Raw genomic sequence first — 18,341 nt, forward strand, 5'->3', positions numbered from 1 at the left:
GCTTAAAACAAATCTGCCAATGGGACAAGAAAAATCAAGTCAATTCAAAGGGAAAATGAGCTTTCTCACTCCATCGGCAGATTTTCATTAATGTTTTAAGCATAAAGCCCCTTAATGGAGCGAAGACAAATTGGGCTTCTCAAGCAAATGCATCCCGGTTCGAGAATGCTTTACTGAAAAACAAGACAAAACCACTTTTTTTTTTTTTTTTTTTATGTAAAGTCATTCCTTGCTGTCTCGTAGAGATTTAAATGTAGCGCAGGTATCAATGTCTCTCCCGGAGCTCATAAAAAGCCACCGCCGAAGGAAAGCAAACAAATATTTCCTGTCCAAATAGCAGGAGTGTGTTTTTCCAGCAGGTATAGTGCTCTCCGAGGGCTCCATCCGCCTGCGTCCCGCTGGTATTGGGTGGTGGAGAGTGATGGGGCTCTGGGCAAAGCCCATGTTTGCTCGCTGAGTCCAATGGAGATGATTAAAGTGGTACCGATGGGCACGGGCCCCGCGCCATACGCAGACGCGTGCCAGCCGACCAGCAGAGTTTCCAGCCACTGCGCTGTGCTTTATAACACCTGGAGCACTTTGAGCGCAGCCTCATGCATTTTTAATGGAGGTAATTTGCAAAGGCTACGTGTATGTGTGAGAGAGAGACTATACGGCCAGCCAAAGCCTTTTACTTCTCTTGTGCGTCACCTTTGAGCTGCGGCAATGAGTAAATCATATTTCTGTTCGCTGATGGCTCCGGAGAATAAAAAGCTCTATCAGGATGGGGAATGGCGTGACCGAAAATGCAGGGCCAGGGTTCGCCACGCAATTCAGACCACCTGCAGTCCCGCTGTGTGTTATATAAGGAAATTGAAATCGCTCTAACAAACTCTAATTCGATTGATTCGCAAATGGGTCTTTATTAGTTTGACTGGAAACAAATGACCGTTGCTAAAGATTAAGATGCTGGCGCCATCAAATATTGAAAAGGAGGTCTTGATTTGTGCCGGAGTAAGACGGATATGATATCTGTAGGTATATGAAGTCTATAGCCTCTGAAAGAAAGTTATTCTATAACCTGTGGGCGGATAAAAAAAAAAAAAGAAAAAAAAGATAAATAAATAAATAAATGGAAATACTCAGTGAAAAATGTTATGCAATTTCTAGAAATTTTGAAAATAATTATTAAAATAAAAAAATAAATTGCTTTTATATTGAAATTTATTTCTAGTCATTTTTTGCTTTACACACACACACACACACACACACACACACACATATATATATATATATATATATATATATATATATATATATATATATATATATATATATATATATATATATATAATGTTTGCATTTATATTTATATTTTTTAGTATATATATATATATATATATATATATATATATATATATATATATATATATATATATATACTGAAAATATAAATATAAATGCAAACTTAAAATATTAGTAGATGCTATTAGTAATTAGCATTAATAAATTATTGAATTTTTTTATTATAAAAATAATACTAAAACAACACTGAAACAACAGCAACAACAAAAAATATACAGCCATATATAAAAATATTTAGATTATAATTTTATAGTATAGTTACAGTTGTAGTTTATTAACGCAGTACTTATGTAGTTGCAGCAATTATAATTTGGCAATATTAATACATGCTGTTTTGATGTTGTTGTTTATCCTATCTCCTCAAATCTGAAAATCTGTTTTGCACTGCAATTATATCCTTTACTATGAATAATGGGGAAATGAACAAATATACATGTAAATGAGTCTCTAAATCAATGATATAAGCACATGTAGGTGCCACAAAAATGTGAAAAAAACATGCAATACATCAAATGATTAAAATTATTGAAATGCAAAATGCCATTTTAAAAAAATAAAACCTCACAACTGTCTGATATGTGAAAACGCTGCACTCTGCATCTCTATCTTTCACATCTTTCCGGAGTTTTCTGTACTTCTGTATTCAATTTCTGCACTTCAAGTGCCTCTCCGTGCCAGGTTATTGCAGTATAATCTATTTCTGATAAACCTGCCCCTTAAAGGCATATAAAAACAAACTGTGTTCGATCGCTTAACATGTCGGTCACGCCGTCTCTACCCACGCAGGCGCGCCGATCCCGGCCAGAATGAGCCTCGGTGTGAACCAGACTTTATGCCTGAAGTCACAGGTCTGGACACGCAAGACTACACAACGGCAGACAGAAAGTTTCTGCGATCCAGCAGACATTTGACATGCTTCCCAAGGCCTGGAGGTGAAGAGGCTTTTCAGGATGGCACGCGTGCGTGTGCGTGTGTGTGTGTGTGTGTAAAGAAGGATGGCAGGTTGATAACTGTGCGTGCCAAGATGCCCATAGCGTAATGGGAAAAGCCTCCGGCCAGCACATTCCAAGAGCCACACTTTGTTCCGCTCCCGTGCATCCATATATCTCCAGTAATAGGCTCCTCAATGGAGGAAATTGATCCTTGTCTAAACTAAGAAGAAGTGGACTGTGGCCAGGGTGTGAAAACACACACACAAACGCGCAAATACACACATAAACAAACTCTTTTGCCTTTTCCCTTTATCTCATTGAGGCTCGCAGTCACTGAAGTTGTGCATTGTGATAAAATAGCTGATAAAGCACCGTCGCTGCCAAGCGTAATGATGTATTTAAATTCAAAACCCCTGTAAGATCTATAGCTGCGGAGTTGTGCAACAAAGTTTTGCCCATGCAACAATTTTTCTGGAAACGTCTGGGCATATTACTGCTAAATATTTCAGGCCTGAAGTTCTGCGGTCTTTCTTTAACGCCATTTATCATTTAAATGTGTTGATTTTCTGCTCGAGAAACATTTCTTATTATTATGATGATGAGAACGGTTGTGTTGTTTAATGTCATAACCATATAAATGCCTTTACTCACATTTTTGATCAATGATCCTTGCTGAATAAAAGGACCTCTTTCTTTCTTTCTTTCTTAATTTAAATATATATTATATATATATTCGTAAATTTTATATATTTATATTTATATATACGTACATTTAATATATAATTTTTTTATTGCATGCACATGTTTGTATTGATATATAAATAATAAATATAAACATATATATCATGTAAACAAAACCTTTTTTTTTTGATGATTTGTTGTTAATAATCGCATTTTGAGAGCACTAAGCTATACGTTACATGAAAATATAAATGAATAAAATAACAAAAAATAAATTATATCATAATCCCGTACAACGTGTACATGTTGGACAGAAAATATGAGAATATTTTGTACTGTAAACTGTACTTAAAAATCATAAAAATATTAAATAATAAAACTTTGACCCCAACAGTAAAGCGTATTATTAAAAAAAATGCAAAATGCCATTGAACATACAACAATATCCCATCACAGCACTGACCTACACATATATATTGCCAAATTAAATCTTAATTTAAATGAAAACAATTATTTACTGCATTAATATTAGCCATGCATTTTATACATGCATGCATCTTCTGTTTTATGACGTATTTCCAAATGAAAACGTACCCTAAATGACCGCGCATGCAAACGTGAGCTCAGATGTACCTGACGGGGACGTTATCCATGTCCGGGTCTTTGGCCGTCACGATCCCGACCAGCGCGCCCAAGCGAGCGTCCTCCTGAACCTCCATGATGGTGCCGGTGGCGGGGATGAAGATGGGAGGCTCGTCCACATCCGACACGCTGACCCGCACGATAGTTTGATCCCGGAAAGAGCCCAGATCCACGAAGCGAGGGTCCACGTGTTTGTTCACCGCCTCCACCACCACGTTATGAGTGCGCTTGCTCTCAAAGTCTAGAGGCTGAAGGCAAGCAGACGTTTACAAACTAGAAGTAAGAAAGGCTGTACTGATTTCTATTAAGTATACATCAGGGCAACTGGAGTCATATTGCCGGATGAAGCAGCTCGGCTTTACTCAATTCTCCATCAATCGTCTTTTAAAAAAATCGTTGCGTCTAAAATCCGATCGTCAGGAGCTTTACTTTTACTGTTCCTCAGCGGAGCAATGATCTTCACAAAAGCCTCCGAAACATCTCACATCTTCTGAGGAACCTTTATCTTCACCTCTCAATCAGCACTGTATCGAATTATATGTTAAGGTCATTTCAATCTAATCTTACCAAGACATATTATTGGAGATGACCACTGATATTTCTATGCATTTTTACTTTTACAAAAATCTTACTTTATTCACATTACAATTTCTTCTTACTTTTTGTCCATATAAATATCAGCATCTGCATCAAAATTAGTTTGAGTCTGAATAAAATGTTCAGCTGTTTTTCACATTCTAATTGTGAAAATGTTCAATGAACACTTCCATAAAATATAGACTTTAAACATTTATTAACTCATATATTATATACATATAATTTATTTTGCTAAACTATATATATATATATATATATATATATATATATATATATATATATATATATATATATATTATTTAGATATAAATACACACACATGCATTTCAGGAAAAAATATATTAATAAATTGAAAATAATATTTAGAATAATATAAAATAAAAAAATACAAGATTATATTTCTTCATACTTAATTTAAACAAAAATGTGTACTGTATGTGTGTGAATAAATGTATATTAAATATACAGAGAACACACATATTATGCAAACTAAAACTTGTATTTTGGATTAACAAAAACTATTAAAGTATTTTTGATCATTTTATTTGACCCATGTTCTTTGTTAGAATACCCTTTAGTACATTAAACGATTTGGAAGCCGTGTTGAATCACCAAACTGCACCCCACGGCCACATGTGAAGGGCAGGATGACCTTCAGGGCCTGAAATGTCTTCCATCTACCTTTTTGATGGCGATGACGGCCTCTTGTGTGTCTCCATCGGTGGAGACTCTGAACAGCTCTCCGCCCTCCTCGTCTTTGATCAGGTAACTCATGTCCGTATTCTCGCCCATGTCTGCATCCGTCGCGATCACCCGGCCGATCGACGTCCCGACGCCCGCCCCCTCCGAGACCGAGAACTGATACATCTCTGTGAGCCAAAGAGAGCAGAGATTTACATTCATGTCTGGCCTGAGAACGCGTGCGTATTAGGGCTGGCGAAGGAAGAAAAAAAAATGACTATTTAAAATGAATATTTAGTCGCTCTGAATGGCTTGAAATGGGTGCTTTTCAATTCAAATAAGTTTAAATATCGTTCACTAAATATCCTATATGCACAAACGTAATTCGTATGCTCATCAAGCCTGCATATATTGCAGTAAAAATGCTAAAAATATGAAATATTATTACGATCTAACGTAACAATTTTCTATGTAAATTTATTGTAAAATGTAATTAATTCCTGTGATGCAAAGCTGAATTACCAGCATCACTACTCCAGTCTTCAGAGTCACATTTCTGATAATTATTAATGTAGAACATAGTGCCTTCAAACAATGATGTACTGTAATATATGTACACATTACACGCACGTATATTTGGTAAACATAATCATTTAATCGCACTAGTAGAGAAAAGTCGCGCCGTTTCTTCTTTTTTTTCAGGATAACAAACAGGAAGTTGAAAAGGCCTTCTTTTAACACTATCCATGCCTTCGCCGACCCCTTTGATCACCAGAACCCGGCGCGCGTCCCAATGCCTGATTGCGGCGAGTTATAAAATATTATGAATCACGCCAGCTCTGCGCTCTGACTCTGAATAGAGGCTCTGTAAAACATCACAGGCTCAGACAAATAAAAAGCACTTTGTCTCATTGTTCGCATCAGAGCGGAGAGCGTGGCCAATGCTTTAATACATTTCATGTCTGGAAGCAGGGTGTGTGTGTGTGTGTGTGCGTGTGTGTGTGTGTGTGTGTGTGTGTGTGTGTGTGTGTGTGTGTGTGTGTGTGTGTGTGTGTGTGTGTGTGTGTGTGTGTGTGTGTGTGTGTGTGTGTGTGTGTGTGTGTGTGTGTGTGTGTGTGTGTGTGTGTGTGTGTGTGTGTGTGTGTGTGTGTGTGTGTGTGTGTGTGTGTGTGTGTGTGTGTGTGTGTGTGTGTGTGTGTGTGTGTGTGTGTGTGTGTGTGTGTGTGTGTGTGTGTGTGTGTGTGTGTGTGTGTGTGTGTGTGTGTGTGTGTGTGTGTGTGTGTGTGTGTGTGTGTGTGTGTGTGTGTGCGTGTGTGTGTGTGTGTGTGTGTGTGTGTGTGTGTGTGTGTGTGTGTGTGTGTGTGTGTGTGTGTGTGTGTGTGTGTGTGTGTGTGTGTGTGTGTGTGTGTGTGTGTGTGTGTGTGTGTGTGTGTGTGTGTGTGTGTGTGTGTGTGTGTGTGTGTGTGTGTGTGTGTGTGTGTGTGTGTGTGTGTGTGTGTGTGTGTGTGTGTGTGTGTGTGTGTGTGTGTGTGTGTGTGTGTGTGTGTGTGTGTGTGTTTGTGTGTGTGTGCGCGTGTGTGTGTGTGTGCAACCACACTGTATATGGAGCATCAAAACACGTAGGGTATTATGTTCTCTTTTCTGCTGTTCTTCCATCCTCCCTTTCCATTTTCTCCCGAGGAAAAGCAGCATTAGCTTTATTACAGCAAAGAGACTCACTGTAATACCGTCTCAGATGCCCCGATGTCTTTTTTTCTCCATATTTCGACGGCTCCCTCCTTTTTTTTTTTTTTCTCTCCCCCTCTCATTCTCCACAAAAGCCTCATTTATGCCAGTTTTGCTCTAGCATCTAATTCATTAAGCCGCTTTTTGTATCGCGGGCCCAACTGAAATCTTTATTCTCCGTTATGACACATGCTGCACTCAGGCATATTGCCTACGTATTACGCGGCGTACATAATGCAAGGCCGGGGTGCTTATTAAAGCGAGGTTTGACATTGTGCTGCGTCGCTGTTGAAACCGCTTCGAATTAAATAGCGCAACGGTCGACTTCTGGATGTAAACAGACCGTTCATTTTCTCCGTAGAGAAATCAATTCGTAATGATTATGGATAAATCTTTCTAGAAAGATTAAGAGATGACGCGTGATTCTCGAGCAAACACCAAACGTGAACTGATTCATTCGAGTTTCAAAACATACAGGTTTTTTTTTTAGAAAGCGTGCACACAAAAGGTTTCTATTTTGGCATAAGTGAGCTTTCTGTTCTTCAAATGATCTCGAAAAATAATACATTTATCACAGTTTCCACCGAAATATACAGCAGATCAAGAAAAGGATGCATGAGGATCACGAGACGCTGAGAACTGGAGCGATGGTGCTGAAAATGCATGAGTTGATCGCGAAAATAAATTGCGTTTTACTACGTAATCACATAGAAAACAAATATTTAAATAGTAATAATATTTCACAGTTTTTACATATTTTTCATCAAATAAACGGCGTCTTAAAATAAATCAGTAATAAAATATTTTAAAAAATGGTAGATTCAAGTCGATAAGATCAACCTTTACTATAGCGTAACATTTCTAATCAATAGAAATCCCCTCCAAAAGGTTCTTTCAGACCAATGAATAATTTCAAGTTTGAAGGCTGGAAGGATTTGGACCGGACTCGAACGTTTCTGACCAAACACATACGACTGATAGGCTCTGACTGACGGGATTTTTGATAGACCTTCAGAACTGACAGCTGGTTTAGTGGCTTCACACTTGTTGCAACAACGACAAAAAAAGCCATTCGTTTTTCAATGACAGTCAGTGATTTAAAGAAATAGTACCCTCGAATAGTACCTCTGTCATCAGTTGCTTCACAAAGAAGATTTTGACAAGTGTTTTCAATGTAACTAAAGTTATAGCTGACCCAAAAAAATTTGCTTAATGCAGTGAATGGGTGCCGTCAGAATGAGATTCTAAACAGCTGATAAAAAACATCATTAATAGCGGTGCATATCACTAGTGACGTTGTGACGCTTTTAATCAGCTGCTTGGACTCTCATTCTGACGGCACCCATTCACTTTATATTGCATCAAACCAGTTGAAATCAGAAAAACACAAATACTAACTAAAACTAACCACTCTTGTTTTCTCTGCAAGAAGATGAAAGTTCAAGAGCAACATTCATCCAACACAGCAACACAAAACTCTATTAGTTTGTTCCAATTGTTCAGATTTTCAAGTAGTGTCTGGCTTGTGCCTCATTCTTAGCGGGGACAAATTGTGTGCTTGATTAGTTTATAGCTGGAGCTGCTCAGTGATTCCAGAGCATTAGTCATCTCAAAGTGAGCCAAAGCCAACAGAACTGTGCTGCTGCGGCATTACAGCGTCTCGATGCAAAACTCACATACTTTGCCATCTTTTGAGCACTTAAACAAATCAGTTAAAACATTATTAATTACAAGAATTTGATCAAGGGTGCCACTTCAGGCGCACAAAGAGAGAGAGCTCTTCTCTTTTACATAGCGTACGCGACAAACTGTATGGACAAAATGATGAGTCGGAAACGTTTTTTAAATGTTGCCTCGGTCATTAACAGAAAAAAAAATAAGTATTGCAATTATTAAAACAAATAATAAAATAATAAAAAGAGAAATAAAGATGAATGAAAATATGAAAAAGGAGAAAAGCACACCCCCACCAAAAAAATAAAAATAAATAAATAATAATAATAATAATAATAATAATAATATATATATATATATATATATATATATATATATATATATATATATATATATATATATATATATATACACACACACATACACACATACAGTGTGTGATACGATCTAGGAAAGTCCAACACTTTTTCCAAAATGGGCTTTTTTTTATTTTGTCCATAGCTTGACCGTAACACCAGTGATTGTGATCTGAAGTTGGCTTTACCGCATCATTACACAAAGAGACTAACGCTGCTCTGAAAAGCACAGTTTTATGTTGTTTTTTGATGTTTTATGATCATCCCTTGTTTGTTTAGAGAGCACCTGTGCAAGTAACACACTGTCATCAGACTCCTCCTCTTCAGGAACTTTATCATCCGCTTCTTCATCTCCGGATGAGAAACAGTCCATTATAACATCGTTTTAGGGCACCGACATCGGCAAGATTGAGCAGATTGAGCCGAACAAGATCGTTTAATCGAGCAGCTACTTCAGAGTACACAGCTGCACAGCGCTTTCACAAGAGAAAGAGAGACTTATATATATATATGTATAAAAGGATATACAATGATTATTTTTTTTATATAAATGCTACAATAAAATGCAAATATCACCTAAATAAAATGAGAAATATTGTATTGGCAAGCTTAAAAAAAACAAAAAAAAAAACATATGTAAATTAATTAAAACTAAATGAGTAAAATAAAACTAAATAGAAATGTGGCATATGACAAAGGCAGGTAACAAAATTACCTAAATTAAAACGTAAAAATAGAAGAAATATTAATAATAGGAATATAAACAAGACTTAAATCATACTATGAATAAACTGAATAAGTCTGATCTACTGCATTATAACGTTGAGACCTTATTCTGAAGCGCAACCCATTTAACAACTTTTATGACTCAGACGTCACTTTTTGTAATTCTGCAAGGGCATCTCGGAGAGCGTGTTCTGATGACGGCGTTCGGCCGAAGCACACTCACTCTGAGGGAAGCGTGGAGGGTTGTCGTTAACGTCCGTGATCACTATGGTCACTGTAGTGGAACCGGAGAGGCCGCCCATTTGGCCTGCCATATCTGTTGCCTTGACAACCAGCTCATAGCGGTCCTGAGTCTCACGATCCAGATCCGCCACAGCCGTCCGGATCACTCCTAAAGACCGAAGAAGAAGAGGGAGAAGGGGAATGATGGGTGTTTAAAGGTCAAACCAGCGGCGTTACATGTCTGAAACCACTAATACTTCTTCTCGTAGAATTAACTTATATATATATATATATATATATATATATATATATATATATATATATATATATATAAAGGAGAACTCATTAGACTTGTTTGAAATGATAAAAGACTTTGTAGGCGGGCAGTTCACCAGATCCACATGAGCTGTGTTTAAACAGTTAAAGATGTGAAATAAAATTAAATCAAATTAAATTAAATAAAAGATAAAAACACAACTTCAAGAAAATCACCTCGGCAATGAACTGAAATTACTCTTAATTTAAGTATTGCATAAAAATAAACCAAACAGAATAAATATATATTTTAAAAAAGCATCCAACAAAAATGCAAAAGTGCAAATTAAAAGCTAACTGCAAAATGACTACATTATATATATATATATATATATATATATATATATATATATATATATATATATATATACATATATATATATATATATATATATATATATATATATATATATATATATATATATATATATATATATATGCATTATTTAAATTATATAAAGGTATGTATTTTTATAATAGTATAAATAGAAAACAAATACCAATAATAACAAAGGCATGCCAAAAAATTAAATAATTAAATAAAAAAATGCAAAAAGAAAATGATAATTAAAAGGCTAATTCAAAAAATGTATAAATGCTATAATGTTGTGTATATATATAAAAACAACACGCAAATTAAAAATGTAAATTTCTAATAAAATCAGCTTAAATTGGAGTATACTGAACCTGCATGTGAGATTAATCAAATATATAAAAACAAATAAATAAATAAACAGATTTTTCAAAAACCAAAATTACAATGAAACGTGAAAAGCATAAACCAACAACAAAATATTATTTGAATTACAGGATTCGTGAGGCTTAACCTCAGAGGTATTAAACAGAAGAAAAAGCCATGAAAGTCTGTAGATGACTTGAGTTACTCCTCAAAAGCCGAGCTGCTTCGGGAACACAGGTCCTGGAACCAAGATATTTTGGGAGTGAAATAAAGACAATGGCACTGTGTTACCCTGAAGGACTGCAATTATCCTTCGTTGCCATGGCATTGGTTAGACACAGGCATGGAAATGATGAGAATGGTAAAGGACACACGCCAGCCTGACACTCCTGCTGCGCCGCTGCTTTCTTCTGTTCGCATCGCAGGCAAATCGAAAATCGTCCTTTTTCCAGAATGCATGCAAAAGATAAGCTGAAACACCAGAACCTGTTGCGTATAACCTTTCCTTGCTCTCTCTCTCTCTCTCTCTCACACACACGAGCACGACTGGATGCAGCGAGTTTGACACGAAATGTGACAAGCCACTAAAAATCAGTGTCAGTCAAACGGCAGGAGACGACTGCAGACGTTACAGTAGTGATGAGCGAAAGATTTCATCAGCCGCTATCTTACATCTACATTAAAGAGCCCATGAAATCACTATCAAAGCCTTGTGCTTTTTCATTGTGTCAGTCAGAAGCGCTTGTGTAAAAGCTGACAAAATCAACGCAACTGTTGATAAGAGTCCTTTCTTATCTCTGCACTAATCTACAAGAATTTCTGCACAGAGCTGCCAGATAAAAATGCTGCCCGATAAGCACTGTGTCATGTTCTTTATTCTAAAATATTGGTTAACATTAATTTTAAATTAAATAAAATAAAATAAAATTAAATTAAATAAAATTTAATAAAATTTAATTAAAATTTAATTTAATTTAATTTTAATTTAATTTAATTTAATTTTATTTTATTTTATTTTATTTTATTTTTAATTTAATTTTATTTTATTTTTAATTTAATTTAATTTAATTTAATTTAATTTAATTTAATTCAATTCAATTTAATTCAATTATTATTTCATAATAATAATAACTACAAAACCGTATAAAGGCACCATTAGGCACCATATTTTTCAATTGCCAAAAATATATATGAAATTATAGAAAAAAATGCTTCTCTCAAATTCTACATTAAAGGAGCACAACATTTTTTTGGGAAATAGACTCACTCTCCCCCAGAATATTAAGTTGAGTTTTACCATTTTTGAATCAATGTAGCATTTTTAGATGTAGCTTAGCATAGATCATTGAATCCAATTGGACCGTTAGCATCTCGCTCAAAAATAACCGAAGAGTTTCAATATTTTCCCTGTTTAAAAATTTTACACTTCTGTAGCTACATCGGGCAACTAAGACAGAAAATGAAAAGTTGCTATTTTGCTATATAACTAGGCGTAATAATCAAAGGACTCTTTTAAAAAAACTCATTTTTGAGATGCTAACGGTCTAATCAGATTCAAGGATCTATGCTAAGCTACAGCTAAAAGTGTTAAATGCAGACGCGGAGATGGTCTAAATGGGTTAACAAACAGCACTGTCCTGAAATCTTCTGAACACGAGACAATAAAGTGCGCTGTTCCTGTAGTCAAACAACTTTAAAACAAATCAAATCCAATCCTCGTGGGCTCGTGTAACAAACAGTCTCTCGTCTGTCTGTCTGTCTGTGTCCGTCTCTTTCTTCGTCTCTGTGGCTCTGCGCTGCGGCGAGGAAGTGCTAGCCATCGGCGGTGTTTGTGCGCCGGATGTATCTGTGCTGCTGAAATCATATTCACTCTCTTCAGCACAGAGAGCCGCTGACCCGAGGTCAGAGCCAAGTACAGTCTGAAGTCCTGTTGATTCAAAGCACTCCACCTGAAAGACGTCTGAAGGAAACATGGAGTTTCGTTAAGATTATGGCCAGACGTTGTTTTCATTTCTCGACCGTTTCTCCAAGAGATCCGGCAGAGCTTTGCTCAGATGTTTCTCCTGAGAACAGCGACACGGTAATCTCGTGAGTCTCTAGAAACCAAGACTGTCTCTGAAAAACTCTTAATTTGATCATAATTTTATTAATTTGGGAATTTTCTCCGTGATCTAATGAGCTGTTAACCTCTATTATGTGTCAGCAACAAATCACAATTGTGTGTATTTCTGCTGAATTTTGGTTTAAATATAAAAAATAAAATAAAATAAAATAAAATAAAATAGAAATTTTTAGGGCTGTTATTATTATTATTTTTTGTATTTTATTTTTTTTTTCATTATGGCAATATTTACATCATAATTAAGTAATGTAAAAATTGCATTTCATTGTCATTACTGTAAATAAAAAAAAGACTTAAATAGTAATCGTAATTTTCTTAATTTGGGAATTTTCTCCGTGATCTAATGAGCTGTTAATCTCTATTATGTGTCAACAACAAATCACAATTGTGTGTATTTTTGCAGAATTTTTGTAAAAATAAAATAAAATTAAATAAAATAAAATAAAATAAAATAAAATAAAATTAAATAAAATAAAATTAAATTAAATTAAATTAAATTGAGATTTTTAGGGCTATTTTTTATTTATTATTTTTTTCATTATGGCAATATTTACATCATAATTAAGTAATGTAAAAATTACATTTCATTGTCATTACTGTAAATTAAAAAAAGGCTTAAATAGTAATCGTAATTTTCTTAATTTGGGAATTTGCTCCGTGATCTAATGAGCTGTTAATCTCTATTATGTGTCAACAATAAATTACAATTGTGTGTATTTTTGCTGAATTTTGGTAAAAATAAAATAAAATAAAATAAAATAAAATAAAATAAAATAAAATTAAATTAAATTAAATTAAATTAAATTGCGATTTTTAGGGCTGTTATTTTTATTTTTTAATTTTTTATTTTCATTATGGCAATATTTACATCATAATCAAGTAATGTAAAAATTACATTTCATTGTCATTACTGTAAATGTAAAAAAAGGCTTAAATTAAATAGTATTTTCCATATGCAAAATGTTTCTGTGATATCTGAAGGATCGTGTGAACCTGAAGACTGCGGCATTTTACAATATATATTCACATGAAAAAAAGTTATTTAAACTAGTTTTTAATGTATTTTTTAATCTAAACGATTGCAGCCTCAGTGAGCGAAAAAAGACGTCAATTTCTTCATCTTCAGCGTCACGAAAGAGCGCGCTCCGATCAATCCGGTACATCATTTCTTCCATACTCTGCTAGTAATTTCATCGCGACAAGAGGCCGAAAAGCCTCTCATTCGAGAAAATTGCAGAAGCAAATGAGAAGATCATCAAACGGTTTGTAGATTTGGAGAGGCTGAGATGAGAAGCCCGAGTTCAAACGCGAGCCCCTAACACCGGATCTAATAAACTGATATTAATATCAAACTCCTCAACTGGCCCTTTTATTTATCCCGTGTCAAAGACTAAAAGCCCCTTCCGGGGATTAATGCTGTTTTTTTTGTAAATAAAGGAGGTCAGGAGCGAAACGTGCAGCTCATCTGCTTCCAGCTCATCTAACTGTTCTCAGATCAGAAGGAACGAGCGGACAAACATCCATTTATCATCCTCTGCTCTCAGGCCCCCAAAAAAGAAATCATTAAAAGTTTAGAGCTGGTTCCCCGGGGGATGAACGCAGGCGACAAAAGCTGAGATGACGGACCGGACCCTGTTTACTAAAACTCAGAATGATTTAAGGAAGGAAGGGAACTGTGCGTGTTTCAAAGCGCTCTCGTTTATGAATAAAAATGTGCATTTTATACACCACCGTTCAAAAGTTTAGTGAGGACGCATTCAAATGATCAAACGTGACAATAAAGGTTAGCTTAGTTTATTGATTTCCACAGTTTCATCCAGTTATATCATATTATACGATATGATATGATATTATTTTTATAAAATATTAACATTTTCAAGGGGGCCTTGTTCTTTAGGTTTTGATAAAAATAATAAACAGAAGAATGTTTTGCTAATAAACACAAAGCTAGTATGTTTAAAAAGCCATAATATAAGTTCATTTTAATTTAGTAAATTGTTGTGTAGCTTTGTCATTTATTTTATTTTATGTCTATAGTTCATTTTATTTTGGTTTTAGTTGCAGTTGCAGTACAAGAAAAATGAGAAATGTTGCTGAAAATGACATATTATATTATATTATATTATATTATATTATATTATATTATATTATGTTTTTATATTATTTTATTTTATATTATAGTATATTTTATTTTATTTTATTATGTTATATTATATTTTATTATATTATATTATATTATGCTTTTATATTATTTTATATTACAGTATATTTTATTATATTATATTATATTATGTTATATTATATTATGTTTTTATATTATTTTATATTATATTATATTATATTATATTATATTATATTATATTATGTTTTTATATTATTTTATATTATAGTATATTTTATTTTATTATATTATATTATATTATGTTTTTATATTATTTTATATTATAGTATATTATATTATATTATATTATATTATATTATATTATATTATGTTTTTATATTATATTATTATATTAATAACCCTGTTGTCAATATTGATAATAATAAGAAACATTTCTTGAGCAGCAATTGAGCATATTAGAAATGTAAACATGTCATTTTAAGTTGTAATGATATTTCATAATAGCAGTGCCCTTATTTTATTTTTGATAAAATAAATACAGCCTTGATGAGCAGAAAGATTTGATTAAATAAACGCTGTCTTAAACGAGCTCTTCGCCAGCTTTTATTATATTAAACAGTTTTTGAAAGCACTGAAATATAACCTAAATCAGCTGATCTACTGAGAAAATAAATAAGCATTCACTTCATACTTTACTAAATATAAATACCATTCAAGAGCAATTTCTCTAAATTGCTCACAGGGCTTTTTTTTTGTGTGATGAACCCAGTACTAAGAGCTTTTGAACTTTCAAAAATAACCCCGACTAAATCATAGCGCAGTCTATCGAAACCAGCAGAAAAAGTCAACTAGAAAGACTCGGAAAATTTAAAGCCGGTTTGTGCATTTTCCGATTTCGTGCAAACGAAGCATCAAAAAAAGAAGCATGGATGAATATTTCCCATCAGATAGGAAATAACAGGTAATAATAATGGCTTACCGGTTTGCCGGTCAACAGTAAAGAAGCGCTCTCCCTCCAGGACGCTGTAAACTATCCGAGCGCTGCTTCCGTAGGTGGGATCGTCAGCGTCCGAAGCCATAACCTTCATCACCGACGTACCTGCAGATGAACACATCAATCACATCAGACCCAGCCTCACGAAAAAACAACGCTCCGAAGGATCTCATTAGCATCAAGTTAGAAGTGTTTCCGCAGCATTTAGTCGTACTTAAGTCAATTTATTCAGTGCATTTTCTGAGCCAATTGTGCGCGCCTCAACAGCCTCCTGGCTCCCGATACAAAGCACATATTTACATTTAGTCACACGTTTTAACTAAAGCAAAGCCCGCAGCCTATAAAGTTTAATGGACCTTATTCCTGAGGGGGAAATGCAAGCTTCTCGCAAGAAAAGCCTGGAGAAGATAAGACACGCGGAGTTTAAAGGAGGAGTTTTCACACTCATGTCGCTCCAAACCTGTACTGCTTTCTCTCACAAAAACAAGTTTCGGAGGAATCTCTACAAAGCCCTTTTCTGTACAACGACGGCTAACTGTGACCACGTCTGTCAAGCTCCAGAAACGACTGAAAGGCGGCATGAAAGACCGAGATAACTGTGTGTGAGAGAAACGGAGCAAAATCCGACGCAGATAAGATGGAGTTCAAACCAGTCGATCTTCATGGTGTTAGCTGGAGAAAGAGGTATAATTCATTACATATTCATTTTTCTCATTGCTTCTTCTTCTTATCACGTTATCATATGTTGAAAACAGGGTTTGTTATGAAACCGTTAAAACAGAAACAGACTTGCCTTGGTTTAAAATAAAATAAAAATTGTAATGTACAGTAAAATACAGCTTTCGGTTATTTTACTCCAGCTAGTTCTTATTTGCATTGTATTTAATGAGATGAACTACAATAAATACTAAAACCGAAATTAGGAAACAAATAAAAAAATAAAAAAAAAAAAATTAAATTAAATTAAATTAAATTAAATTAAAATTAATGAAAAAAATATATATATATAAAGATGAGAAAACTATATATAGTTATACAAGAAATAATATATAAACATAACATAAATAAATTAAATGTATATATATATATACATTACATTATATATATATATATACATTACATTATATATATATATATATATATATATATATATATATATATATATATATATATATATATATATATATATATATATATATATATATATATACACACACATATATATATATATATATATATATATATATATTTTTTTTAAACCATGAATCAATTAATGACTCGTCAAAATAGCATTTATTTAAAAAGAAATCTTTTAAAACATTACAGATGACGTTGACGGTCGCCATTAACGAACTGCTCCATCGTATAGAAGCCCGTTTTTCTATAAAGCCGCCCTTCAACACTGCACATCGGTAAAAGCGCTGTACAAACGTGAGCCGAACTGGGAAAAATGAAAAGAAAAAAAAACAAAAAGTCCCTTTTGATCAGCTTAACGCATCGCCGCTAAATAAAAGCGTTTAAGAGAGGCCTCTCGGTGACTGTACGTGTTGGGCCGATCGCTCTCAGGTAATTGCTGACAGCCGCTGGTGTCCGTGAAAGGTCACGGTTGCAGTGTCTCACCGAGGCCTGTCACGATACTGTCCGGCCACATAATAGGCCTATGCTAATTAGGCTAATTAACGGGAAGTGTCAGAATCTCGCTCGCCTCCCGTCTCCTCCCACGAGGGCTTACAGAAAAGGACGGTGTTTTATCATTAAAGCCAAGCCAAACGCCCCGCTCTCTGCCCGGGCCGATAGCTCTCCGCTTTCCATAACCTCGCATGCGTCCGGTGGCCTGAACAGAAACAGACATCAAACGCTGGGATGAAACTCGGAGGATATTCCGACGCGGCCGCTCTTTCAAGTTGAGTTTTGTTTATAGCTCTTTATTTTGCCTAATGGGGCTGCTTACGGCCGGGAAGATTTGCTGGTGTATTAAAGAAACAGACTCTGTGTATCAGCATTCAATGCAACAAATAACTGCGGACCATTTTCAGGAAGAAAAAAAAAAACGCGCACAATCTTCAAAAGATCACGGATGCCTACGCCGCTCCAGGATAACTCTGAACCGTTAGAAATCTAACTGTAAGATTGCATTTCTCTCGTTAAACTGGGAGTGGAGATGCAGAAGTCATTTCCTTTCATGGGATTACTTACTTATCTTAATTTTCCACAGGTAATAATCAGCATGAAGCTGTCCGACGGCCCGCCCCGAGTCGAGTAATGCCACTGCTGAAAAACTATATAAATGCAAATGCTGTTTTATTGTGTTTACACTCAAACAGGAAGAGGAAGCACATTAATGCACAGCCTCGGATTCACTAAGAGGTCATTAGATCCTGGTTTATGTGTCCTGCGGTGGCTCCTGGGAACGCATAAAAGAAAAACACACTCGAGGCGTTGGAGACGCACACATAAATTGGAAAGTGTTTATCAGAAAAAAAAATAGGCTAGTCGGGCTTGATGCGTTAACAAGGTAGAAGGCCTTTT

The 18,341-nt window shown here is 34.8% G+C and overlaps 1 protein-coding gene across 2 annotated transcripts in view; it reads right to left on the bottom strand.

Moving 5' to 3' along the window:
- Nucleotides 1-18,341, bottom strand: part of LOC122346370 (cadherin-22-like) — a 177,237-nt gene that overhangs the window by 49,902 nt on the left and 108,994 nt on the right. For both annotated transcript variants that reach the window (XM_043240956.1, XM_043240955.1), the window contains 4 exons: nt 15,798-15,917; nt 9,582-9,749; nt 4,878-5,065; nt 3,591-3,847 (listed from right to left, as the gene is read on the bottom strand). In XM_043240956.1, coding sequence (XP_043096891.1) covers nt 3,591-3,847; nt 4,878-5,065; nt 9,582-9,749; nt 15,798-15,917 — 733 coding nt within the window. The remainder of the gene's footprint in view (nt 1-3,590; nt 3,848-4,877; nt 5,066-9,581; nt 9,750-15,797; nt 15,918-18,341) is intronic.

The sequence above is a fragment of the Puntigrus tetrazona genome, chromosome 6 (genome assembly GCF_018831695.1).
Source record: "Puntigrus tetrazona isolate hp1 chromosome 6, ASM1883169v1, whole genome shotgun sequence".
NCBI lineage: Eukaryota > Metazoa > Chordata > Actinopteri > Cypriniformes > Cyprinidae > Puntigrus > Puntigrus tetrazona.